This window comes from Alligator mississippiensis, chromosome 16 (genome assembly GCF_030867095.1).
Source record: "Alligator mississippiensis isolate rAllMis1 chromosome 16, rAllMis1, whole genome shotgun sequence".
NCBI classification, from domain to species: Eukaryota; Metazoa; Chordata; order Crocodylia; family Alligatoridae; genus Alligator; species Alligator mississippiensis.
Window position 1 is genome coordinate 9,480,602 of NC_081839.1, and position 25,627 is coordinate 9,506,228.

The 25,627-nt window shown below is 47.2% G+C and overlaps 2 protein-coding genes across 5 annotated transcripts in view; one reads left to right on the forward strand and one right to left on the reverse strand.

Annotated features, from left to right (window-relative positions):
• ZFR2 (zinc finger RNA binding protein 2) overlaps positions 1-3,730 on the reverse strand; it is a 124,430-nt gene extending 120,700 nt beyond the window's left edge. For all 4 annotated transcript variants that reach the window (XM_014599837.3, XM_019491222.2, XM_019491223.2 and 1 more), the window contains exon 1: positions 3,620-3,730. In XM_014599837.3, the coding sequence (XP_014455323.1) occupies positions 3,620-3,675 (56 nt within the window). In that variant the 5' untranslated portion in view covers positions 3,676-3,730. The remainder of the gene's footprint in view (positions 1-3,619) is intronic.
• Positions 3,731-7,432: 3,702 nt separating this feature from the next.
• The window catches only part of ELAVL1 (ELAV like RNA binding protein 1), a 59,302-nt gene continuing 41,107 nt past the window's right edge, over positions 7,433-25,627 (forward strand). The window contains exon 1 of the mRNA XM_006269325.4: positions 7,433-7,540. The gene's annotated coding sequence lies outside the window, so the exon portion shown is untranslated. The remainder of the gene's footprint in view (positions 7,541-25,627) is intronic.

Genomic DNA, 25,627 nt, shown 5'->3' on the forward strand with positions numbered 1-25,627 from the left:
GCCCTGGACAGTGCTTGAAGACTCTTTTGAAGGAGGACACCAGGCTGTCCACCTCAGGGAACCGCATGCGTCAGATATCACCTACAACGCGCACAAACAGTGTTGGGCAGCATTCCTTGGAGCACATCGGAGAAAGCCTTGCATATATACGTGGCACCATCGGACAGGAACACTGAGACCTGGTTAAAGTTAATGCCATAGTTGTAAAGTACCTTCACTATGGCTTGAGATACGGTGGAAAAGTTGACCAAGGTGAGGAGGACAGGCTCAGTCTGAAGTACAAGGACATCCCCGTCAGTCCAGCTCCCCAGGACAAATAAAACATGCAGCAGGTAGTTGTCCTGAGGGTCAGTAGCTTCATCATCCATAACAGAAAAGGACTCAATACTCTGACAGGGCAGTCTTTGTGGACTCGACGTGTGAAGTGATGACCGCAGGGAGATGGTTCTGGTGCAGCTTGTTAGTACATGGAAAACTGCCAGCATTTGATACGTTTTGTTTCAGGTAGCCCCTCCCTCAGCTTCGGGTGATCCAGCTTCTTCAGCGGGATGTTCGCTACTGCAAAAGCTTCTACAAGGGAAAATGCTGCCTCTTGCCTTGCCAGCCTGCTGTCTGTCATCTTCCCAAAGAGGGAGGACATAGTTGCTTGCTTCTTTTGACGGTCTGCCTCTGCAGCAGCTTTCCTTTCCATGTGTGCCTCTGACTTCAGGTGCAATCGATGCTGCCTTTCCTATGCCTGTTCCTTGTCAGGCGCAAGCAAGCAGGCACGCTGCAGCAGTGTGCCTGCAAGCATTTTTAAAGCCCTCTGGGCTTCCCAGGTTGACCCCGGACTGAGCTGATGTCAGGGGTTCAGCTTCTGATCTGCTTGGCTCTGACTGTCATTCCACCCCCACCTCTCCCTTCAGAAGGGGACTTCTAGCAGGCTTTTCCCTGTTCCCCCATCCCCTTCTGGAGAAAGAGAGATGGGAACTTTTCCCGCCACTTCCCCCTCACCCCACATTTCAGGAGCCAGGCAGTCTTTTTTTTTTCCTCTCTCTCTTTGCTCCCTTCCACCTTCCCTCACCCTTCTAGGAGATCGCTTTTTGCCAGCTCTTTGAACATAACCAGTTCCTTGTGCTTTTTCATGGGGAACCGGCTATTTAATGGGAGACTGCCAATTATGCGATTTCCATGAAATCTGTGAAATCATGCATTTGGAAGGTCTCTACTCTGGAGTGATAATTTAGGGGATTTTGCTACTCTTCAAAAGCCTTCCTAGAATCCTCTCTCAGTGCCTTGTAGGGATGGACAAGTTAGCCCAAAATTCACTGGGAAAGAATTCATAGAATGGCTTGGCTCACTGCAGTGAGCTGGAAACCATTAGGTATGCCTCCAGAAATCAAACTACTAGAAGTGCACCAATAAAGATTTTCTTGATTGAGATACCGATGGCTGATTATTAACCAGCCATTTCGGCTGATACCAATTCAATAGTTGATTTACTGGAATGCAGCCCGGCAGTTTGGAGAAGTGCCCAGCTGGTAAGTCTGTGGAGGGTGAAGGGGCAGGGCGGAGGGAAGAGCATGGGGGGTGCAGATCAAGGCACCTATGGTGACAGACAGAGGCAGGGACAGGGGCTGCTCAGCCAGGACCCTAAGATGAGGCGGGGTGCAGGGCAGACCTGTGGGTGGCTCATCAGGCCCATGGGAGGCAGCTCCCTGCATCTGCATGCACCCCTGGAAAGGTATGGGGGGGGCATGTGCCCCCCAGATGTGTGCAGGGCAAGGGCAGGCTGCGCACTGTGGGTGGCAATGGCACTGTGAGGGGTGGCTACAGGGTGGTATATAGCCACCCCTCCCAGCACCATCCACCCACCCCGCCCCTGCCCAGCCTCCCTTCCACTGGGAAGAAGCCAGCACAGCCCTTGGCCCCAAGCCTGCAGCAGGCAGCTTGTCCTATGCACAAGTCTAGGGGGGCCACATGCCCCCCATTCCTCTCCCAGGGGACTGTGTGACAGGGAGCCCCCCTCCCAAGACAAGTCACCTGCTGATCTGCCCTGCATCGCGCTCCGTCCCAGGGTTGCATTCACCACCCTGGCTGGGCAACATCTGCCCCTGCCTAAGCCCCTCCCTCACCATGGGGGGCCCCCCCATCTGCTCCCCCCCACACCCCTTCCTCTCCACAGACTTACCAGCCAGACACTGCTCTCCAAGCTGCTGGGCTGCACTCCTGGCCACATGCACGCATGCACGGGGAATTTACAGGTGACGTTCTTTGTTATACTGGCCAAAAAAACCCAACTACCGATAATGTTAATTTTCCTTTTACCATTGCTGATCTGATATGCCACCAATACATCAATGCACCTCTAAAAAAATACTACATACAAACGAATGCAACCTCACTGTGAGCATAGCAACTTGATTTATTTTAGTAAGCTAATTTGAAAGAAATAACTGGAGTTACTAAGTGGGGTTTAACTCTGCAGCGAAGACGTACTTTTGCAAGAGAAACCATGAGGTAGCGCGAGAGTTTTACTTATAGGAAGCAGGAAAAGGGAATTCCTGGAGGAGACAACGCATCTCAGGAAAATGACGAGGTGAGATCTTGGAGAAAGGGATGAGAGGGTAGAAGTAATGAAAACACTATGGAAACGGAAAAGGGAATTGCTAAAAGAAAGCAGGGAATATAGTTATCATTAGAAGGAACGGACAAAAGGATCCTTTGACAAGGGACGTCCAAGGGAAGGTGGATGACAGAGAAGAGATTAAGTAAAATCCTTAACAGCAGGCCTGAAGCATCACCGGAACAGGCAGCAACCCACAGTAATGGAAGCCTTAGAGAAAATGGAGCGTACAAGGAACAAAAGGGAAGCAAATGGGGTACTTGGAAGGACATACAGCACCCCAAGAAAGTGAAGTAGATAGAGAAGTGAGCAACCCAGGAAGAAAAAAGAAGTGAACAGTAAAAGATGACGAGTGCAGTGGGAGGGAGGAGAATAAGGGAGAGAAACATCATTCAGAAAAGCAATAAAACATGCAGCCCGAGGGAACCCTGGAAAAGGCAAGATGACAGCGGCCAGGGTGCGCTCCCGGGCTGAAACAGAGGATTCTTTTGGGGGGGATGTAGTGGAGGGCAAAGAAATCCAGGAAGAGCACGGGAGCAAATCCTCATAGGCAGCAAGCCTAGGGAGACACGGAGAGGACCGACGGTGCTGGAGCATGACGCAGGCACCGAAATCCGCTCTCCAGGGATGATGGAGAAGAAGGGATCCGGCAGGTGTAGCCTCCAGCCTCGGTGCGGAAGAAGCCGGGAGCCCCAGCGGCTGCGGGGACCGAGGCATCCCGGCGCGGGACGGAGGGCACCCGAGGGGCGGGGAAGGAGGCAGGGGGAGGACGACGACAAGTAGAGCCGCGGAGGCAGCGGGCGGGCAGCAGGAAGCGGGCACCGCGGCCGGGCTCTGAGGAGGAGGCGGGGAGCGGCGCAGGCGGACGAGGAGCCACGGGCGCTCGGCAGGGGCGGGTCAATCTCGCCCCGGGCTTCCCCGCGCGGCTCGCCGCTGCGCCCCACACCCACCTCCCGCCACCCGGGCCGGCCCCGAGCAAAGCAGCGGGGCGGAGCTGGGGCGCGGCCCCGTTACCTGTACTGCGGCCCGGCGGCGCCGTGAGGGAAGCTGTAGTAGTTGCTGGCCGCCATCTTGGCGTCCTCACAGCCCGGCAGCGCACGAGGCCACGTGACTCCGAGCGGGCCCCGCCCCCCGCGCGTGCGGCCGGAAGCGTGGTCACGTGGGGCCCTGCGCGGTGGCGCAAGCCCGGCTCGTCACGCGGCCGCTTGGCGCCCCCTGGCGGCTTCCCCGGGCGGCGGTCCCTGCGCGCCCAGCCGCATGGGAGCCTGTCCTGTCCCCGCCGCACCCGATAGAAACCGGCGGGAGAGCTCTCGAGCAGCGGCTTCATGACTGGTTGCCTCTTTCTACAGCTGGATAGACATTTTGATGGTGTGATAAGGACTTTTTGCATGCGTGGGAGGACCAGATTTATTGCACGATTAACTGGTTAATTGCATGATAATTAGTGTGCACTTGTGGCCTGTCTAAATTTACTGTGCGAGTAACTCGTTAATTGTGCAATGCATGTAACATGGAGCAGGGCCCTAGAGCTCTGCCCAGCATCGTTTCAATGTGAAGCCAGTGTGCATCTTCCAGTGCACTGCACTTTCCAAAGACAGACAAGTTTCTTTGAATAAATCTGGTATCTTTTATTACACCAACTCAGTTGGGCTTATAAAAAATACCAAATTTACCCAAATAACTTTGTCTGCCTATGTTCTTAGACCAACACGGCTACGACCAACACCCCTTTCACTCTCCAGTGTTACAGCCTCATTACCCAGTCTTAAACGTCATGGTGTTGCTGAAGTGTCATAGGAACATGACAAGGAAAGGACCTTCTGGTTCCAGTGCCAGGCTACGTTCAGGCATCCATGTCAAATAATCCTATGAATAGGTTGATCAAGGCTCAAGAAAATCCTCCACATCAAATGGGAAGACAGCCACACAAACACCAATATTTTTGCTGAAACCAGTTACCAGCCACGAGCTGGCGATCCTCAAGCACCAGCCGTGCTGAATTGGATGTGTGCAGATGTCTGACTCCTGACTCCCAAAACAAGTGCTCTACTCCCAGTTTAGCTATAGCCTGAGCTCTTGTGGCCAGAGGAAATGGTACCAGGACACATTCAAGGCAGACCACAAGAAAACAGATGCCAACATCAAGAGCTGGGAAAAGCTGGGTGCCAACTCACTCCAATGGCACTGGAACCTCAACCAAGTGGCAGCCAATTCTGAGGTAAAACGCCTTGCTCTCAAAGCACGGGAGAGAGAGCAGGGGAAGGAAAATGAGTGAAATCCCAGCGTACATCCAACTCCGCCCTGCAGAAAGACCTGCAACTTCTGTGGACGGATCTGTGGCTCAAGGATTGAACACTTATGTCAACTCAAGATCCATCAGTAAGATGTGGTAAAGATCATCCTCAAATCAAGGGATTGCCAACAACATTCATCAAGCTCCATTTTAAAACTAGTTAGGTATTTTGCCTCCACTACTCATATTGGAAGGCTCTTCTAGAATCTCACTCTGATGCTTATAAGTCTTCTAATTTCCAGCCTAAATTTATTCAAGCCACACTGTCCCCATTTGTTATTATGCCAACCTTGTCCATTACCTTAAACAGCTCCCTTCCCTTCCTAAATTCTCCTATAATGTATTTATAGAGAGCAGTCATGTTCTCAATTTTCTTAAAATATCAATACAATATGATTTAATTGCACCAAAAATAATTCATGCTCCATATGCCAACATACTAGACTCAATGTGTTTTATGATGTGCTAAATGTCACCACACTGCATCATCATGGTAGCACTGTGCCAATGAGCATCACATTTTTTGATTCCATATCATAATGCAACATGAAAGCACTACACAGATGTGTCAGTATGTTGAATCAAAACATCATGACAGATCTAAGACACTGCAGTAATATAACACCACACTTTAAAAAAAGCATAAATCAAAAGTGCTGCTGCTTCAAATCATCACAACTTTACACAACAACGGTTTTCTTGCACTGCAACTGAATATATGCTTGTGTTATGAAGTGATGCCATGGCATAAAAATGTCACGTGGTAAAACAGGACAAAGACTCAGTATGGCCTCACTCTGAGCTGAAGTTTGGACTTCAAGGGCTCAGAGGGTTTTGGAGACTGAAAGGGTTTTAAGACACCCATGACCTTTCTAGAGACAGTTGTGAGGATTAAACTCAGTATTATTTGAGAAAACCCAAGACTGGTGATAACAGAAGGCTGCCATCATATGAGTGAGAAAACTGTAACATGATAGCTGGCAAACAGCAAATTCAGGCGATGGCAGGTGTCCAAATATCTTCAGTATTTTCACAAAGCCTCTATATCAGGATCAGCCAGGTTTGAAATGTACATCATGTGGAGCCTTCCCAAGGTAACCGTGAGGAAGAAGAGTCAGGCTAATGTAATGTCATGGCTTCCCTCCCCTAATGGTTAGTCTTTTTTACTAAAGCTGGTATGAAGCTGCCTCTCAATACTTTCTACATGATCAGGTGTCCCCCCAGCCTGTGACAGAGATGGGGCTGCTCCAAATGCCAGTGTCATGTCCGCAAACTGGAAATTAGAATAGCCCCAAATTTACGGGCCATTAGAACATGACTAGTTGAATAGGATTCACTGGGCAACCAGCAAACTAAGTATTCATGAGTCCAGAAGTGCCAAACAAAACCATTGGCATTAATAAAGTTGAAATCTATTAAAACTCAAGATGGCTTGAAGAAAATTATTTGCATTTTCAGTTTCTGATTTTTCATGTATTCCAAAATAATGACAATTTATGGGCAGTCCACATACAGATACAGGGATGGATGACAGCAAACACATCTGTATGTGTGATCATATCACCTCAATTGTATACCTTTGGCAGATCCAAATTTACCTGCATTCCACCAAAAAGCGTTAGCTCACATTTACAGCTGCGACGTATATTATTATTAAATACAGAATCATACATTTGCGCTTGCGTAACATTTACTGTAAAGAAAAATATCTCACAAAAATTGAAGAAAAAATCATTTTCTGATGTCCTTTATCTTGAGTTTTATCCTGTCCATTTCTTTACGTCAAGGAAGAGCATTTCCAGGCATTTTCCTTTTTAGATTTCAACCCGTACTGCCTTATTGTGCTGAAAATAGCAGCCACGGAGAGTGAGGGGCGTTTCGTTCCATCCCTGCAGATGGAAGTGGGATTGAATGCTTGACGGGAAGGGACGTGGAAGGGATTTTACAAACCCGCCCCTATGAAAAATGGATTGTTTGGGGCGCCCATGGATTATCTCTGGCCAAAAATGTCCTTTTGTTTGACAGAGAGGAAGGGCCAACAAGTGTGAATGGTGCCAACTACCACCCCCAAGCTGGGCCTTGCTGCTCGTCACCACTACAACGCGTGTCTCCTGCCCTCCAGGCCCTGCGGGCAAACCTCCCGCGATGCCAACCCCAGCCCCGCAGGAAAGAAACCCTGGCGCCTGCAAGGCCGTTCCGCCGGCTCCACCTCGCACTTTGCCTCACGAGGTGGACAAGGAAGAGGTGCCTCGTCCAGCCCCCACGGAGCGCTGACACCAGGGGCTCCCGGGCGCGCTGGTGCCCCGCGAGGCCGGCGGGGGTGCTGCACGCAGCCCAGGGAACGATGCGGCCTGGCCTAGCGAGGAAGCCCCGCGGGGCAAGTCTCCGCCCGCCCGCGCCGGGGATGGAGGGAGGACTGAGGATGGGGGACTCCGGACCCCCTCCCCCCCACCGGGAGGTTCCGCCTCCGGTCCGCAAGTGACGGGCGGGCGGCCGCTCCAATGGCTCCTCTGGCACGTGGGCCGCGCAGCCAATGGGGCTCGGCGGGCGGGGCGGGGGCGTGGCCAGCGGCGCTGCGAGCGGCTTGTTGTGCGCTGCGGAGCCGTTCGTGCTGCTTCCAGGCCCCGCCGGAGTCCTGACGGGTGAGGCAGGCGGGCGGCCCGGGCGGGTGCGCGCGCGGGAGGCCGGTGCTGAGGCGCGGGGGCAGCCGGGCCGGGCCTGCCACCGCCGCCGCTGGGGGAGCAGCGGGACGCGACGGGCGGCGCGGCCTGCGCCTGGGCCTGGGGCGGCGGAGCCGGGGCCTGGGGCGGCGGCGGGCGCGCGGCAGGGCCCGGCGCTGCGGGGAGCGGAGCGAGGCGCGGGCCGGCCGAGGCCTGCCTGGGGCCTGCTGCGCTTGCGCGGGCGCCGCGGGAAGGCGCCGTGCCGCGGCGGCGACTCGCTGCTTTTTGTCCCCATCGCGCTTCTGCCCTGAGCCGCCCCCGGCCCGGCCCGGCCCGGCCCGGCCCGGCCCGGCCCGGCCCAGAGCAGAGCGGCGCGGCGCGGCGCGGCGCCGGGCGGGGTTTGTCCGGGCGGGCGAGCCTGGCGCGCGGCTCCCTCGTGCGAGGCCGGGGGGCCGGGCACCGGCGGGGAGGCACGTGTGCGGGAGGAGGCGGGATGTCCGTGTAGGCCCCGCGGATCGCAATGGAGAGAAAGAAACGGCAGAGCACAGCATCACCGGCGGACTCGAGCACGGCCTGTTTTCCCGGGTGTTGCTGCTGCTGGCACAGGCGGTCACTGGTTGTGCTGGGGCTTGTCACCCCTCCTTCTCCTCTTCCATCTACCTGCCCTAACGGGTGGTGGCTTCCGATTTTCTAGGCAGAGTTGATTTTGACTTCAAACGGCTTCATCCTCGCCGCCCGCTCGCACCTTTCCGTCCGCTCCGGTTTTGACGACTTCTAGCTTCTCTGACCAGACTTGCCGTGGCTGTGGCATTTCCCTGTCTAGCCTGGCTGTCTCTGGTGTTTTGTTTTGGGGTGTCCCACTGCCATTTCAAGCTGTTTCTCTAAAACTGAACTGCTTTGGGTGTTGGTGCTATTGGTCCGTACGCCCTGCGTTCCATGTGTGGGGATGGCAGCAGTCTGTTCAAAATATAATCCTTTCTGTGTGCACCAACAGTTGTACTTTTATTGTGTTCTTTGCGTGACCTTTTACTGTACTCCTCTGACCCTCTTTTGCTTTTTTTGGCAAGACCTTGTTGTTTCTTTTTTAACTTAAGCTTAGCCTGTATTATTGGTTTGTCCTTATCTTGGTCACTTCTCACCTTTACCTGTGGTAGCAACTTATTTAGTCTCCTGTTCTTTTCTCTCTTCTCTCACCAACTGCACTAGTTACTGCTGCATATATTTGCCTTTTCTGTAACTATATTTTGAGTCTGATCTGTGGTTTCCTGTCTCCGTGCACATAAAATGCATGAATTAGGCACATAATCATCATTGAAATCTCTGTGCAGCCTTTCCTCTTCCATCGCTACATTAAATCTACTTTGTTTCCCATCTTCTTGCCTTATTCCTTTGGGGCTTTGTTTTTCTCCCCTCCCCTCATTTTGAATTTTTATACCTTCTGTTACTTTTACTTTCTGCAGCTAAACTGACCACCTTGTCTCCGTCTATAGAACCATGCCCCTTTTCTTTTAAAGCCTGTCCCTTGAAAGCAAGTTCACCAGCCTGTGCCCTCTTTTTTCCGCAGGGGTGATGGTTTTTACGTAGCTATCTGATTTCAGGTGCAAGGCCTTCTGGGGTAAAGCTATCTTATAACACGTTAGTAGGACTGAAATGAAGGTTGTATCAAAACAAACATTTAGTTTTGAGAGACCTTTATTGTCTCTGAGGCTCAGACTATTTGGTAGTTATAGAAAACTTTTACAGCTTGTTCATGCTTGGAAATGTCCCAAAGCAGGTATTCTGAAACAGCTGTTTATGTACATTTTGTAGTGTAGATAAATTGTAAAAATAGAAGTCATTCTGAGTTTCCCTCTAACTTTGAGGGTTTCAATCTACTGGCATATGGAATTCCAGGATAAGATAAATTTTTCCTTTCTGAAATTTAAGTTGGGTAGCTCTCCTGTGTCTTGGAACTTAGGGGTGCATGACCTTAGTATGTAGAAGCACCAGGGTGTTGGTGCTACTCATGTATGTACATGTGGGGAGAGTTGTATCATTGGATTTAACTGATGTGTACAAAACCTATTAAAAAAGTTATTGCCTTTAACTTGTTTCAGGTATACCGTAAAAGTTAGGACTGTGATAATGTTCACTGACTCTGGTCCCTCCTTGTTTTATAAAAGGAGAAAGGGTTAAGTTACAATTCCTTTCTTTCCTTGGTCTTCTGAGGAGAGGGTTAGGAAGCTCCACTCTCTACTCAGTCTGGTGGTTAACAGGCCATCTTCTAGAGACTGAACAAGCTGGCATCTCCATTCTGTTCTGCTTTTGCTTGCTGTCACCTTCTCTGTACATTACAAATCCGATCAACAGCACTTGATCTACTGAAATGAGAGTGTAGACAACAGCCAATTCTTGGCTCTGTACAGCTGGGAATTACAGTTCTTGCCAGAGGTGGGTCTGAGGACCCCATGGTCCACATCTGGCCCAGGAAGCCAAACCAGTTTGATACCCTTGGCTTAGACCATGATTGCAGAATTCCAAGCTGGTCCCATGTACTCTCGTTACTCAGAGGGGATTTGGGGAGAGTGCCGTGACCTTTCATCTGTTGAAACAGCTTTGGAGAGGTAAGGATGGCATTTATGGTAGCTTCCATTCTGTCCCTTGTCCTGGCCCTTAGTGTTGTTAATTCCACTCTGAATGAACTGGTTGTAATTTGTCTCACTGCTGGCAAAATTAAGAAAAACATTCTTCTCCAGGGCAGTTATCTTTGTTTGCTAAGCTAAAGATTACGTGTCAGACCCGGAAACTGATAGAGGTTTCAGCCTTCTTGTAACCTTTCTGGAGGGGGTGGTATAAGCATTTACATGGTAGAAAAATAAAGCTGAGTGTATAAGAATGATACTTTAAATGTCTTTCTTTAAAATTGTGTCATATATACACAAAAGCATAAACTTATTTTACTAATTTAAACTAAAATAGAAGTATAGTAAGATTTTGCCAGCAAACATCTACTACTTAGACCACTGAAATGGTGGGAGTCGAGTACCTGAGACTAGAGTTCATTGATATGCCGAACCTACTTTTGCCAGTAGTCACCTCTTCTGGGGGTTTTGATGTTTTGAGGCCAAACAAATATGGTGCATATATTGTGAGTACTTGAGGTGCATTTTGTTGGAGACTGAGTGAGAGCAGATAATGGGATGTATGAGCCTTAAACAAAGATCCCAAAGGTCATTTTCTCACTTTTTAAAAAATGTGCGAGTGGATGTGCTAGCTTGAAGTTTTCTCTTGCTCATAATCTTGTTAGTTTATTAAAAAAAAAAAAAAAAAAAAAGCTTTGGAATTAATGATACTGTAAATGATTTCTGTCTAAATTACTTTCCATTCATTTTTAGGTCTCAGTCAGCATTCCTGGAATGCTAGGGGGAAAGTAGGGATGGGAGAGCCTGAAAACATGATGGAGAGTATATGCAAGGGAGAATTTGTGCCTGGAGAAGAATGAAATACAGTGTGTTTTCAGGGCCTTAGACAGATGCTGGTTTTTGCTGCAATTTATAGAAGCTTGGCAGAACATGAAGCTCTGGTGTTGGGTTTGTGGTGAAAAGGGGGATGTTTGGGGTGATAGCACTTGTTGGGCTTTGCACTTTCTCTAGCTCTTGCATCTCAGGAAAGTCTCATAAGTTTTGAAGTAGTGGAGATGAGATTATTCTGGCCGTGTTTTTTTTTGTCATGATCTGAGACCCTAGGTGTTTGGGCTACAAAAGCAACTCTGTTTTTCTGTTTTTATTGAGAGGGTCTCCTACCTTTATCTGTAGCACTCTTATAATAGTGAGTTGTTGGGATAAGTTCTGCAGGCTTTCCTCAGCAAGGGAAGAACCACCATATGTGAAGTTAGTTGATCAGGCATGTACTTCAGTATACAAAATATGGCAAAAGAAAACAGTGTTGAAATATTACTCTTTATTTTACTTCGTGCTCCCTACCCCAGGGGACGTTTAATATTTAGAGATCATGAGAGAGATGTGACTTAAACTTGATGGTGTAACCCTTATAGCTGTGATATTTAGTTTTAATTTGGGACTGGAAGAGGTCTAATGGGGTTATCTAGTCCAGCCCCCTACTTAAACCAGTATCATTTTTGTCTGAAGCATCCACAACAAAGACAGGTTAAGGAAACGCTTAGAATTTCTGTTGAAGATTTTTACAGTCTTTCTAGGTAATCTGTTCCAGTGATTAATACCCTCTCCCTTCTTAATTGCTAATTTTAATTTCCCCTGTTGCAATTTAAATCCAGGACTTCTCTGTGCCCAAAGAGGACTGGACAGGAATGACTGATAGCCATTCTTTTTTTTTTAATAGCAATCTTTTTTGTGGACTAGATCTGGCCTGCAGAGCTATGCCTTCTAGCCTGCAAGGGTACCAACAGGTCCAAAATTTTGCCAACAGGTGCGTGGTGGCAGCAATTGCTGCTCCCTTGCTGCCAAATTTCTGGACCCATGGGTTGCTCCATGAGCTAGATAGCACACCAGATCAGTGGGTAGAGGTGTCCCAAGGTGCGTAGGGGCCAGCTGGAGGTGGTGTGGAGTCTCGATCCAGTTGCAGGGGCCAGTCTGCCTGTGGACCTGCCCTTGACTCTAAAAGGCTGACCACCACTGACTTAGACCATATTTTCTTAGCTTACTTGGAGTACAATTTTTGACACTGAAGTCAACATTTATCGCTTATGCTTTGTCCCCATTTCAAACCTGTTACCTTTTATAGAAGGAATTGGGTTTGTTAGACATCATTGTTTTTGACAAATTTTATGTTGGCCCTTACTTGTTATTTAAGTTCTGGCTTTCAGAGCAAATGTGTATATTGTCAGTATACAAGGCAGTGCCTCTCTTTCCCCTGCCTGTCCTTCCTAAACAGACTATAATATAGTCATGTCTATACTTCAGCCATGTGTTCCCTATACTTGTGGCATTAGTGTATCGGTATCCTAGATGAGTAACTATTACCCTGATCATTTTTCTCATACAATTTGTATCTCTCTTCTTTGGATTTTTTCCATGTTGCCTTGCTCTTTCCTTGTTGTGGGCCTTTGTCTCCACTCCTCATTGAATTTTGTTTAAACCTCACTAGATCGTTACCTGAGTAAAGGTGCTCTTCTCCTGTCTTGTCTGGATTTTGTATCTGTTCAGGTGGACCTCGTTACTTAGATCATAGCTGTCCGGTAGGTTGGCTCCTGTTAAAAGAGTAAAGAGATGGGTCTAAAGCCTAACCACTTATTGTTTACACCCCCAAAACCAAGAATGAACCTTTATCCCAATCTCTGTCTGGCTGCCTGTTGACAGTGCACCTATACTGACTTGGGGATACTTGCAAGGGAAGACGGATGGCATGCAGACTGGCAGCAATTCAACTTGGTTTCATTAGTTCTACAATTTTCCCTCCAGTCTGTACCCCATATTCATGCATGACTTACTCTGATACATGTACTGTAGCTTATTTAAATTTCCTTGTTTCATCAAGACTGGGGGAAAGTGGAGAGAATCAGTTTTTAAATGGCCTTAGAAGGCACCAATCAGCTAGAATTTATGTCCTGAAAATTACAATTTTTGGTAGGAAAGATTTCTTATCTCCTTCCTTCTCAGTTTTGGAATGTCACCTGCCACTGCCTTGCTTTCTTTTTCCATGTGTGATGGTTTTCACTGACAAAGCTGCTTTTGTTTTTACAACTTATGTAAGAAATTTAACAAAAATAATCTATTGGAGCAAACTTACATCTGATATTTGGTTACATTAATCACTAACATTCTTAAACTTAAATTATAGTGTTTGGCATATTTATCTTAGAGGTTTTTTGTTTAATGTATCTCATTGGACTTACTCTGTTTTTTAAATTGATATTTGTACTAGTTTAGATGGGCATGTTAACTGCTTTGCTGATTGAACTTTTACATACATTACAACTAGTCTAATCTGCAGTCATTTAGAAATAGACTTTGGGGGTCTCTGCTTTAGCCACACTTCTATGGCTTGGCCTAGACTCTTTAGCATGGCCAAGGTTAGCATTAGTGTTTTTGCTGGAACATCGTACCATGCTTATCCCTGCAGATAACTGTGCCCCTGCATTTTTCAGTCTCTTGCACAATCCCCTACTCACTTCTGATCTGCTCAGGATCATGCCTGGCAGCGTTTTTAAAAACCTTGTAGATATGCTACATGAGGCAGAGAGAGGATGGGATGAATCTCAGCAACCTTTCTGCAGTATTTCTGTAATATCTGACCAGATTCTGACAGGACCTAGACCTCCTGTGACGAAGAACCAGGGTGGCAGATGGATGCCCCCATGCTCCACAGAAAACCTGCTGATCACCATCTTTTGTTTCCTCTTAAACCTGGTGGACTTAATCATCCCAAGCTCCTAGGAGCTTGGCGGCTGCTCCTCCTATGATGCCAGGGTTTGCACCTGTTGTTCACTTTGGTAGCAGAAAATTACCACTCCATGTGCTGAAGGGACACCTGCAAGCTACACTGCTGCTGAGGGAGGAATTGTCCATAGCCCGTAGCAAAAGCTTTAATGGAGCAGCCACAGATCATAGGTCCCTGCCCCCACTAGACCTACTGGCGTCTTCACTGATGTCAAGAAAAATCTTTTCTTTGTTTTACCTTCTGAAAATAAGGTGCGTCTTGTCTTGGATGTAGGTGGTACCTGAGTAAATACACTAAGTGGGTTGCAAACCACCTGGAGATAGATTATCTGGATTCTGCTGTACTTTGCAGTCTGGCCAGCTGTTTCTTACCTACACGTTTCCAGAGGGAATCCAACAATAACTACCTAATGCACAAGATGCAGTCCTTCACCTTGCTGCATTTGGCAGGGATGTGAAGGTTATATTCCCTGCAAAGCAAGACCAGAACATGAGTTGAGGGATCTGAGGTCAGAAGTCTCATTTAGGCAGAGCCCACACAAGAAGAACTTGTAGTAGTGATTGCTTTGGCAGTAGAGCACCTTCCAGCCACTGCAGTATTGCTGCTTCTGGTTTGTAAGAACAACCAACCACTAGAGGTACACCAATACATTGGTCCGATACTGGATCAGCACTGATATAAAATAATTAACTGTATTGGAAATTGGCCTGATGTGGCCAGTAATTTGGCTGATAAATGCTCATGCATGCGTGTGGCCGCAGCACATAGGTGGCAAGGAGCACAGCCTGGCAGCTTGGAGAGCTGCATGCAGCTGGTAAGTCTGTTGTGGTGGAAGGGGAGGGGTGTGGGGGACAAATGGAGGCCCCTGCGGTAAGGGAGGGAGTGGGGCTCGGGCCCCGGGAGTGGGGCTGGTGTACACCCCAGGGAGTGGGGGGGTGCGTGCCCCCAGATCTGCGCAGGGCAGAGCTGGGCTGCTGCTGCAGGCTGGGGCCGACTTCGCGGTGCATAGAGAAGGGGGGTTGGGCCGGGCCGACGCTTGGGGTGAGCAGCAGTGGTGGCCCTGGGAGTTATGGGGGGGGTGGGGTATGGTGAATTTTGGGGTGACTGCAGTGCCCCCCCCTCCATAGCTCCCCAGTGCTGCTGCCTGGCCCAGCCCCTGCTAGGAAGAGCCCAGTGCTGCTCCAGCCCACAGCTGCACCCCACCCTCACCCCACACAGATCCGGGGGCGCACACGTCCCCCTGCCCCGTGCCCTCCCAGGGTGCGTGCAGCAGCAGGAGCCACCCCCCTGAACGAGCCACTGCTCTGTCCCATGCCCCAGCCCTACTTCTCCTTCACTGCAGGGGCCTTGATCTGCCCCCACCTGCCCGTTCTCTCCCCTTCCACCACAACAGACTTACTAGCCAGACACTGCTATTCAAGCTTCCAGGCTGCGTATCAGAAATCAGATTGGCATCGGCCAATATGCCTCCTTAAAAATAGGCTATTGGTATCGGCCCCAAAAATCTCTGTCTACGCATCCCTACCAGCCACTCTTTTTTCTTCTATCCCTTGTCCCATTGATAACTTGGGTAAATTATTTTTTAATAAGAAGAGCCACTGAAACATGGAGGAAACTTCTTGTTCCTGTCAATTTTCTGATAGGTAGTCTGTCTGTGGATCCTGATGTCATTACCTCCTTAATTTGCCAGGGCCCTAGCCGGCCTAGTATTGTTCCCAACAGGAGCATCCCTCTTTACCAGTTGTTGAGTCTCACCAGCTCTGTTCTCAAACCACATTGCAAGACGGTGACAAAACCCAGATCAGAAAACCCCATACTAAGTTGACAAAAAACAAAACAAAACCACTCAGGAACCACCTGCCAGAGAAATCAAGAATTTTTTTTCCTACTTCCCAGCAAAAATTTTACTCAAGCTTTGATGTTAGCTGCAATGGTTTGTTTATTTTTTAAGACTCTTAAGGATTCATAATTAGCATTGCAAAATTAGTAAACATGGTTTGTATGGTTAGCCTCTATGCTTAATTCTCCCAATTTAAGCATATGTTCTGAAATAGTATTGAAGTACAAAGATTACATTCTTTTCATAGGACTACTGCCTCATTTAAACCTGTTAGTTTGAAACCTGGGGTTTGCCTTCAGTGTTTTTTTTGTCATCTGTCAGCTGCCTCTGGTTGTGGACCTCTAATCTCCACAATGTGAGGTGTCTGTTTCCTTTGCTACATCTGATGCTGTTGTGGCATTGTTCTTAACAAAGATTGAAGCCTGAGGACCTCAGTGGCTCTGCATCTATTTGATAGCTAAGTATATGGGTTTTATTCAACATTCCTTGATACGGTAGTATCCCTCTGTTGTTGTTTTTGTTTCACTTCCAAGAAAGAGCAGCACTTCCTTGGCAGCTTCAAAACTTGTGTGGTAGAACAGAGTCCAAGACCGAGCCAAATCTGTCTCTCATTTCAACCATGGATTGCATGGGTAATGTTATGCACAAGCTGAAGAAACGAGAGGTCTTCTTTTCAGATTGCTGAAGAAGTCTTCCTGAGGAGGACTCCTGGGGTTATCTGGTCCGCAGATTAAATCCCTTGGGCACTTGCTGAGTTGGTCAAGACCACTCATCAACAGAATTTGATGCCAGCACCACTTGTTCCAGTGCAGGAACTTTATGAGCTGACCAGTATTTTTATAGCTAATGAAGTGACGTTGTTTAAAGGGCTTTGCCAACCGTTGCTGCTTCAAGCACTTGTTGATCTCTCTCTATATGTTGTAGCTGGTAGTAAGCTGTGCTGTGGCTGAATGAGAGAATCTTGTAAGAGAGGTTGAGATGCAAAGAGTAGGTAGCTTTTCATCATGTTGTCAAAAGTACAGGTTCTAGGTGGTTCCCAAGTTCTGGGTTGTTGCCCTAGGTTTTGTGAATCCTGCTGTACTCATTCTAGCCTATTCACTACTAATACATTTGGGGGACTGCCATGCAAGCCAGGGCATTTAACTCATTGGTGATCCGTGGTGCAGTTGGGTTCTTTTGGTAGTGAGGCCAGGAATCTAGAGGAAGGAAATGTTGGCTTTGCTCATAGTGCTGTTATGTTGAGGGGTCTAATATTGCTTAGCATAATATTTTCAATACTACAGGACTCTCCTCCACTCTCTAGGCAATTCCAGGTGCTTAAGTAAAGGTAGTTTGATAAAGTCATGAGGGTGATGCCTTGTGGATTTTGAGTCGTTTAGAGAGTAATGTCAAGACAAGGGACTGCTCGGGGAAGAATCCTGTTTTGCAGTAACTCTTGAGAGTCAAGTTTTGATTGTAGATGGCCTGAGATTATAAATCTATCAATATGACTGAAGTACTTTTTTCAGTAGCACAGTGGTATCTTGGATGCTTAAGAAACGTTTGGATGCTGATCTTGTTGGGATCCTTGGACCCTAGCTGACTAACTAGTGATACCAGGTTTTGTTTGGAAGGATTTGGTTTCAGATGAACCTCGGTATCCCTGCACCAGGCACTTTGCCTCAACAGTACCAAAATCTGTTGCAGCTAAATATGAATGGACTGTTACAAATATATTGTTACAAATAACTTCCAGTGAATTGTTACAAACAACTGTCATGCTCTCTGGACTTTGATTATCTATGCGGTGTTTGCATAAGGCTTCAAGGCTAAGTCTTCAAAGGAGCTTTCTGTCCCACTGTGGCATCTCACTCTTGAGTACTCTTGGCTTACTTGTTAGCAACGGCTACTGTCAAATGAAACCGTTGAGCCTATTTTACCAGAAGAAAAAGAAGCTACAGGTCTGAAACAAACAATACCCCTAGGACCTGGGATTCTTCTGCCTGAAGCCAAATGCAGTAGAAAGGAATTAGGAGGTTGTGGATCTACACTTCACCAGCATGCATATGCAGAGGTAGAACTCTAAAAACACATGCTAATGGTCATAATGCTAATAGTTTAGTTTTTCCAACTACTGAGCTGGTCTAATAAAAGATATCGAATCTACTCAAAGAACCTTGCCTGCTAATGATCAGTAACTCCTTTACAAGTCACTTGAGGAGAGTTAGCTTTTCTCAGGATGCCTGATTTCAGAACTAGGATACCCCATTGATCTTGTCCTGGAACTCTTTCCTTTGCCAACTTGTCTGTTTACATGGTGGAAATTTAGGATCAGTCAACTCTTGTTTTTTCTGTTACCTTGGAGAAAAATCTAGTGGAAAAACTGACTTCTAGGTTGATAGGATTTAGTGTTTTAATTTAGCCTACAGAAAACTACTTAATTGCCATCTTTGTCTGAATCTAAAGACTAACTGCATCTAGCTAACCTACCTTTTGCAGCTATTTTGGGTTGGTGTGAACTAGACAAAATAATATCAGTGTCTGACTCTTCTTGGGACACTTGGAAATATTGTTATGTTCATGGCAAAGCTAATAAAATGTTCTTTTGAATATCTCTGTTCTTGACTTTACATAGGTGTTTTTTCCTTGCTAGTAGTATCTTCAGTTAGTAAGGACCGAATATGCTACGGACCAGATGTTACGATGAAAAGGTAAATTTTGCACATTCATCTGAGACGCTTTAATTTTAGGATGGCCAAGAAAACGAAAAGGTTATGCCAAAGCTTGTACTGTTGAAGACTGAGCTGCTTCCATAGTCTATTTCATATGTTTTCATCATAGGCATTTGCAAAATGGCTAAAAGATGCTCTCTCAAACATTATTTTTATTCAGCCTCCAAGAGGATTCTGCCACCTCGCTTTTGGTATTTTGAGACTTCAAGGCAAGACAGGCCATAATCTTCCCATCTTAAAAGTTTTTGTACCAGGAAGTTCTTTTTTTTTTTTCATTTAGACATTTTGGGTTCTGTTTAGGGATCCTTTTACTGCCTGTGCTGTGACTAATTGAGTTTTAGAGGGTAATCCTCTGTTTTTCCCAAACAGCTGTTTTGGGGGAGTTAAGTTGATGTTCAGTTGAGAATAATCTCAAGCAACCTATTAAAGTAGTGCCTCATTAGGCCGGAATTCTGTTTGAGACCATTTTGCTTGGGTGCTGTCCTAAGGGGTATATAATTTAAATTAAGATCATTGGTTGCAAGTATATTTAACACATTAACCACAGTGGAACATCACACTTGCATATAAACCTGCATGTCCGTATGGACTAATATATACAAACTGTGAAGCACTACAGGCAACCCCTGCTTAAGGCTGTTTTACTTAGTGCTATTTTGCTATAATGCTCATTTTAAATTGATACCTGATTTCACTTAGGAGTGAAAATAGGAGGGGCAGATTAAGCTTTTTGAGAGAATTATCCTGGCGCATGTTCATGAGGGGCCAGCAGGGGAAATTATGTTTAGGGGCAACCAACATGGGTTCATTAGAGGCAGGTCCTGTCAGACCAACCTGGTGGCCTTCTATGTCCTGGTTACAAAATCCTTAGATGCAGGGGTAGCAGTGGACGTAGTCTTTCTGGACTTTAGGAAGGCCTTTGACACTTTCTCTCGCCTCATTCTCATTAAAAAACTAGGGGACTGTGGCGTCAACACCTACACAGTCAAATGGGTCGCTAACTGGCTGGAGGGCTGCACCCAGAGTGGTGGTGGACGGTTCTTATTCAACCTGGAGGGATGTGGGCAGTGGGGTCCCCCAGGGCTCGGTCCTTGGGCCTGCACTATTCAATATCTTCATCAGTGACTTGGACGAGGGGGTAAAAAGCACCCTGTTCAAATTTGCAGATGACACTAAAATGTGGGGGGAAGTGGGCATGCTAGAAGAGAGGAGTAGGCTACAATTGGACTGGACAGGTTACAGGGGTGGGCAGATGAGAACAGGATGGGTTTCAACACTGACAAGTGCAAGGTGCTGCACCTGGGGGGAAGAACCAGCAGCATACCTACAGGCTGGGGAACTCCCTTCTCATCAGGGCAGAGGCAGAAAAGAATCTTGGAGTCATTATTGATTCCAAGATGAACATGAGCCACCAATGTGAGGATGCAGTCAGTAAGGCTAATCATCTTGTCATGCATCCACAGATGCATCTCAAGCAGGTCCAAGGAGGTGATCCTCCCCCTCTATGCGACACTGGTCAGGCTGCAGTTGGAGTACTGCATCCAGTTCTGGGCGTCGCACATCAGGAGGGATATGGACAGCATTGAGAGGGTCCAGAGGTGGGCCACTCGCATGATCAGGGGTCAGCAGGGCAGGCCCTATGAGGAGAGGCTACGGGACCTGAACCTGTTCAGCCTCCACAAGAGAAGGCTGAGGGGGGATCTAGTGGCCGTTTACAAACTAGTCAGAGGGGACCAGCAGGCATTGGGAGAGTTCCTGTTCCCCCGAGCACTACCAGGAGTGACTAGGAATAACAGCCACAAGCTGGCAGAGGGTAGAGTCAGACTAGCCATCAGGAGGCGCTACTTCACTGTCAGGGTGGCTAGGACCTGGAACCAACTTCCAAGAGAAGTGGTGCTGGCTCCTACCCTGGGGGTCTTTAAAAGGAGGCTAGATGAACACCTTGCTGGGGTCATTTGACCCCAGTACTCTTTCCTGCCATGGCAGGGGGTCGGACTTGATGATCTGCTCAGGTCCCTTCCGACCCTACCAACTATGAAGATCAAGGCTCCCGTGGTGGGGAAGGGTGTAGGGTTAGGGCTGGGGCAGGCATTGTCCAGCCTGGGTGGGGTGCAGGATGGGATGGAGCCATAGACAGTTTGTCGGGGGCGGGGGGGCTCCTGCTGCGTGCTGCACTGCACACCCCCCTGGGAGAGGCATGGTTTCCCCCGGATTTGTTCATGGGACGAGGGTGGGTTGCCTGCTGTGGGCTCGGTGCCAGGAGCGGTGCTGCCTTTTCCTGGCAGGAATTGGTGCTGGGAGGGGGGGCTATGGGGAATTTTTTGGTGGCTATGGCCCACCCCTTAGCCCCCCTCTCTCAGTACTGCCCCCACCCTGTGTAGCCCTGGCGCAGCCCTCCCTCCCCCCGCACCAGGAAGAGGCCCCTGGCCCTAGCCCACAATGGGCAGCCCACCCTCGCTTCATGTACAAATCTGGGGGGCACATGCCCCACCATGCCTCCCTCGGGGGGGAGGGGGGGGTATGCAGTGGCAGGAGTTGCCCCCATGTCCCCGCGCCCCCCCGGACAAGCCACCCACACCTCCATCCTATACCCTGCGCCACCCCAGCTGGGCAGCCTGTGCCCCACTCCCTCCCTCACTGGGATCTTTGATTGTCGCCCCCCTCCACCTCTTCCCTCCAGATTTACTGGGCGGACGCTGCTCTCCCAGCTGCCTGGATGCATCTCAGCAATCGGATCTTTATTAACTGATATGGCTGATTAATTATGGGCCATTAGTATTGCCCAAAAAAGTCTTTCACTGCACCCCTACTGATAATATATGTCTGCAGCGCTCACTTGATGCACCTCTTATCCAAAGTCTTTAGTGCCCCAGAAATAAAGGCTGATGTTGAAATTGCAAAATACTTCCATAACAACCACTTTGCAGCAGCTGCTCTGAAGAAAGCAGGAGGAACCAAACTAACTCTCTCACAAGATGGGTAATGAAACCCAGTAGTGGACTGTTTTGAGCAATATATTGTGAACTGGCCTATTCTAATGACAATTTGTGAACAACGTATGCTGATTATCTTGAAGCCTATTTCCATAGCCTTGAATCAAGTGCAGGCTGTTTTATTGTTGATGCTGTTGAAATTTAGAAGGAACTGAGACAGACCTTGAAAAGAGAAATGCACAATGACAGAGTTAAATTACATGCATTAAAAAAAAGAATGGATCAAGCACTATCCCCAGCTCATTTTCTTGCGAATAGTCTCAGTACCAGGGTCAATCCTTAACTGCTGAAGAAGAGGAGTTGGCTATGACATAGGCATCCAGAAATCATCCCTCCATAATACCAACTATAATAAATTTCAGGGCCAAGGGTGAACCTTTCACAAAATATCTTTTTGCTGATGAGGTTTTAAAGAAAGTCACACCGGTGAACTGGTGGAAGTCGCTTAAGCACCTGGATCTGTCGGAGACTATTGAAGTGATAATTCAGTTTTTAACAGCTGTAGCTTCTGCAGTTATAAAAAGAATATTTTGTTCTTTTGGACTAACTCATTCTAAATTGAGAAATCACTTGGGAACTGAAAAAGCGGGGAAGCTCGTCTTTTCCAGTCTATGAATAAACAGGAGAGGAAGGTGAAGACTGAGTTTGCTGCATAACCCAGTATTTTCAGTTTCTCATGTTGACCTGGCTTAAATAATCTATTTAATTTTTGTTAAAAACACATCACATTTTTAACTATAATATGCTTGCTTTGTTAAAATAATTATACGTTTGTTGTTGGAAAAAAATATCCAAAATACATATGCTTGTTGTTTTAAATAAAACATTTTAAATATAATTCAGTTTTCTGATAATAGCTGCAAAATTTATCTGAAAAATATCAAAATAAATCGCTGCTTTAAAATGTGTACCTTCTGAAAATGAAACCTACATCTATCTCTGAGTTGTGAATAATATGTATTAAGGTTATATCAACTCCCTATGCCTGAAGAAGGGTGCTTGTGCCTGAAAGCTTGCAAAGAACTTTTTCTTACTACTCGGTTGTCTCATAAAAGATATTGCGTCTACCCAAAGAAGCCTGCCTGCTTATTGAACAAGAATGTACTTCTTTGTAGAAAACAATGATTAAATCAAGGTTTCCTGCCCAGTAGTTTAAATTGTGATTTAAATTGACTTAATTTAAATCAAAGCCACCCTGCACTTTGTCTTAATTTACTCAACATCCCAACTTCTCTGTTTGCAAAAAAATGGATGTTATTCATCAAAAGATGAATAAAGAAGCTAAAAACGGTAGCTTTTTTTCCAATGATGGGTCTTATGTCACAAACTTTTTTACAGTCTGACTTACTGGGCAAGATAAGGGTGGGTCTAGAGCATTTCTTAGGTAACTGAGATTCATAGATTCGTAGAAAATTAGGGTTGGAAGGGTCTTCAGGAGATCATCTAGTTCAACCCCCTGCTCAGACCTGGACCATTCCTCAACTACATCATCCCTGCCAAGGCTTTGTCTAGCCAGATCTTAAAAACCTTGAAGGATGAAGATTTCATAGTCTCTCTGGGTAGCCTGTTTCAGTGCTTTACTACCCTCCTAGTGAAACAGGTTTTCTTAATGTCTAACCTCAACTTCCCTTGCTGCAGCTTGAGCCCATTGGTCCTTGTTTTGTCATCTGCAACCACTGAGAACAGTCCAGCTCCATCCTCTTTGGAGCCCCTCTTCAGGTAGTTGAAGATTGCTATTCAGTCCCTCCTCAGTCTTCTCTTCTTCAGACTAAATAAGTCCAGTTCCCTCAGCCTTTCCTCATAAGTCATGTGCCCCAGCATTTTCATTGCCTTTTGCTGGACTCTCTACAATTTGTGCACGTCCTTTCTGTAGTGGGGGCCCCAGAACTGGACCCAGTACTCCAGATGTGGCCTCACCAGTGCTGAATAGAGGGGAAGAATCACTTTCCTCGATCTGCTGGCAACACTCCCAGTATGCTGTTAGCCTTCTTGGCACGCTGTTGGCTCAGGTTCAGCTTTTGCCCACTGTAACCCCCAGGTCCTTTTCTGCAGAGCTGCTGCTTAGCCAGTCAGTCCTCAGCCTGTACTGGTGCAGTTTAAGCACTACTGGAGTAGGGTCCATACTTCTGACCCGGTAGACTTAAGTGTAGCATACTTAGCTCCACAGACTGAAATGAACATGTCAAATCTGTATGCTTTTTCTAAGATGGGGCTACCTTAACATATCCATCTCCACAAAATGCTTTGATGTCTATAAAGGAATGAATACTAAATAAATGCAAAGCATCTCTGAAAAAAACAGCAGTTAAGTTACTGAAAGTTAGGAAACCTAACTAATAAATCCATGTTCCTATGCCAGAGTTAAGATTAGAACCTAGAAATCCTGATTTCCAGCATTCTGCTTCTGTTCGCTAAATAGCTAAGCAGTTTTATGGCAAAAGGCTCAGCCTCTTTATTTGGAACACAAAAGATAAGGGTGCTCAGCATCCATCCTGTGGGCCAGATCTAGTCCACAGCATCATGTCACCTGGCCCGCAGGGCTCTCCATGGGTCTGGAAGTTTAAGGGCCCTAGTTACTGGTACACATGCTGCATGTAGCATGCATTTGCCTTAGCCCCATGTGCAGTGCACATGGACAATTCAGCATGTACCACATGCAATACATAGATCCATTTGGAGAACCAAGAGCAAGCACTGTGGACTGAATGTTTGAAACTCCTGCCCTAGTTAAGAATGAATGTGGTAAAATTGAGCGCTCAGAACTTAAAATAGCAGAATAAGGCTTGCCTATTTTAACCATAAGTGAGTTCTTTGCATGCATTCATAAGTCTTTAATTGCATGCATGCTTAATATTTTCCTCCCTGCAGAACATAGGTGTGTAGAAGATGAGGAAGGATGACTTTTGTTTGAGTTGAATGCTTTTACCCAGTAGTAATTAAGTTCTAGTCCCACTCTTGCCATACACTTAATTATGGGCATCGAATCAGAATGTTTAAAGTTGGCCAGTAATGACAGTTTTTGTGTTTTCAGTTCCTAAGTTTAAAATACCTTCATTATTTGTATCCTTTTTATCAAAGCTAAGTACTCTTAGTAAAGGCTTATAGAATCAAGTTAGGCATACAGTTGATCTTTTTAGTGGTATATTGTTACTGTTTCTGTTGTCCTCTCCCTTTCCCTCCAGTTGTTTGTTACTTTTGCTTGTGGTAACCTGGATGCTAGCTCCTAAAGTCAGGGAGTCTGTTTTTCTATTCTTAATAAGAGATATATATTGCACAGAAGCCATAGTTTGATGTCTTATACTGTATAATGACTTCAGGACAAAAATAGATGTGTGTAATAGGCCTGTTCGAAGCAGCTAGCATTTGCTTCGGATTTGGCTGATTCGGGGGACAGTGATTTGATTCAGTGATTACAATCACTTTCCCAAATAAATTCAGCCCAGTCTGATTTGGAGATTCGGCTGCTGTTGAATTGGCTGAATCTCCGAATCGGACAGGCTCCATCCCCTACCCTGCCCACCCCAGCTACCTACTGTTTTATTGCGGGGGGAGCTCCAGACTCACCTGCTGCTGCCAGGCAAGGGGGCGATCCCTGCGCTGTGTGGGGGGCTCTGCCATGAGCCCTCAGAGGCCCCAGAGGCCCCAACAGCCATTGCAGCAGCTGGTGAGTGGGGGCTTTTTTTTTTTTTAAGAGCTGGGAGCTGGGGCCGGGCGGGGCAGCCATGGGGGGGTCAGGAGGTGCTCAGGGGGCCTGCGGGAGCAGGCAGGGGATGGGGCCTGGTGGGGGTCCCCCTCATGGTCCCCTTCCCCCTCCTCTAGGTCCACCTCCTGCCCCCTACTTATCATCATGAAGTCCAGGTCCGGCTCCCTGCAGCACTGAGCGGGGACTGCCTGAATTTCCAAAGCTCTCCTAAGTTTTTCCAAATCGATTCGGACATTTTATTTGTCTTCTGATTCAGAGATTCAGCCGCCGAATCTCCTCCGAATTGAATTGGCACCTGAAGCTTCACACAGCCCTAGTGTGTAACAGTACTTGTGTTGTAGAATTCAGTGTGCAATAAACTTTTATGCTCCTGATACTCCACTTTTTAAATTTCTTGCATGTAGCATTCTTTCTTTGGTCCAAACT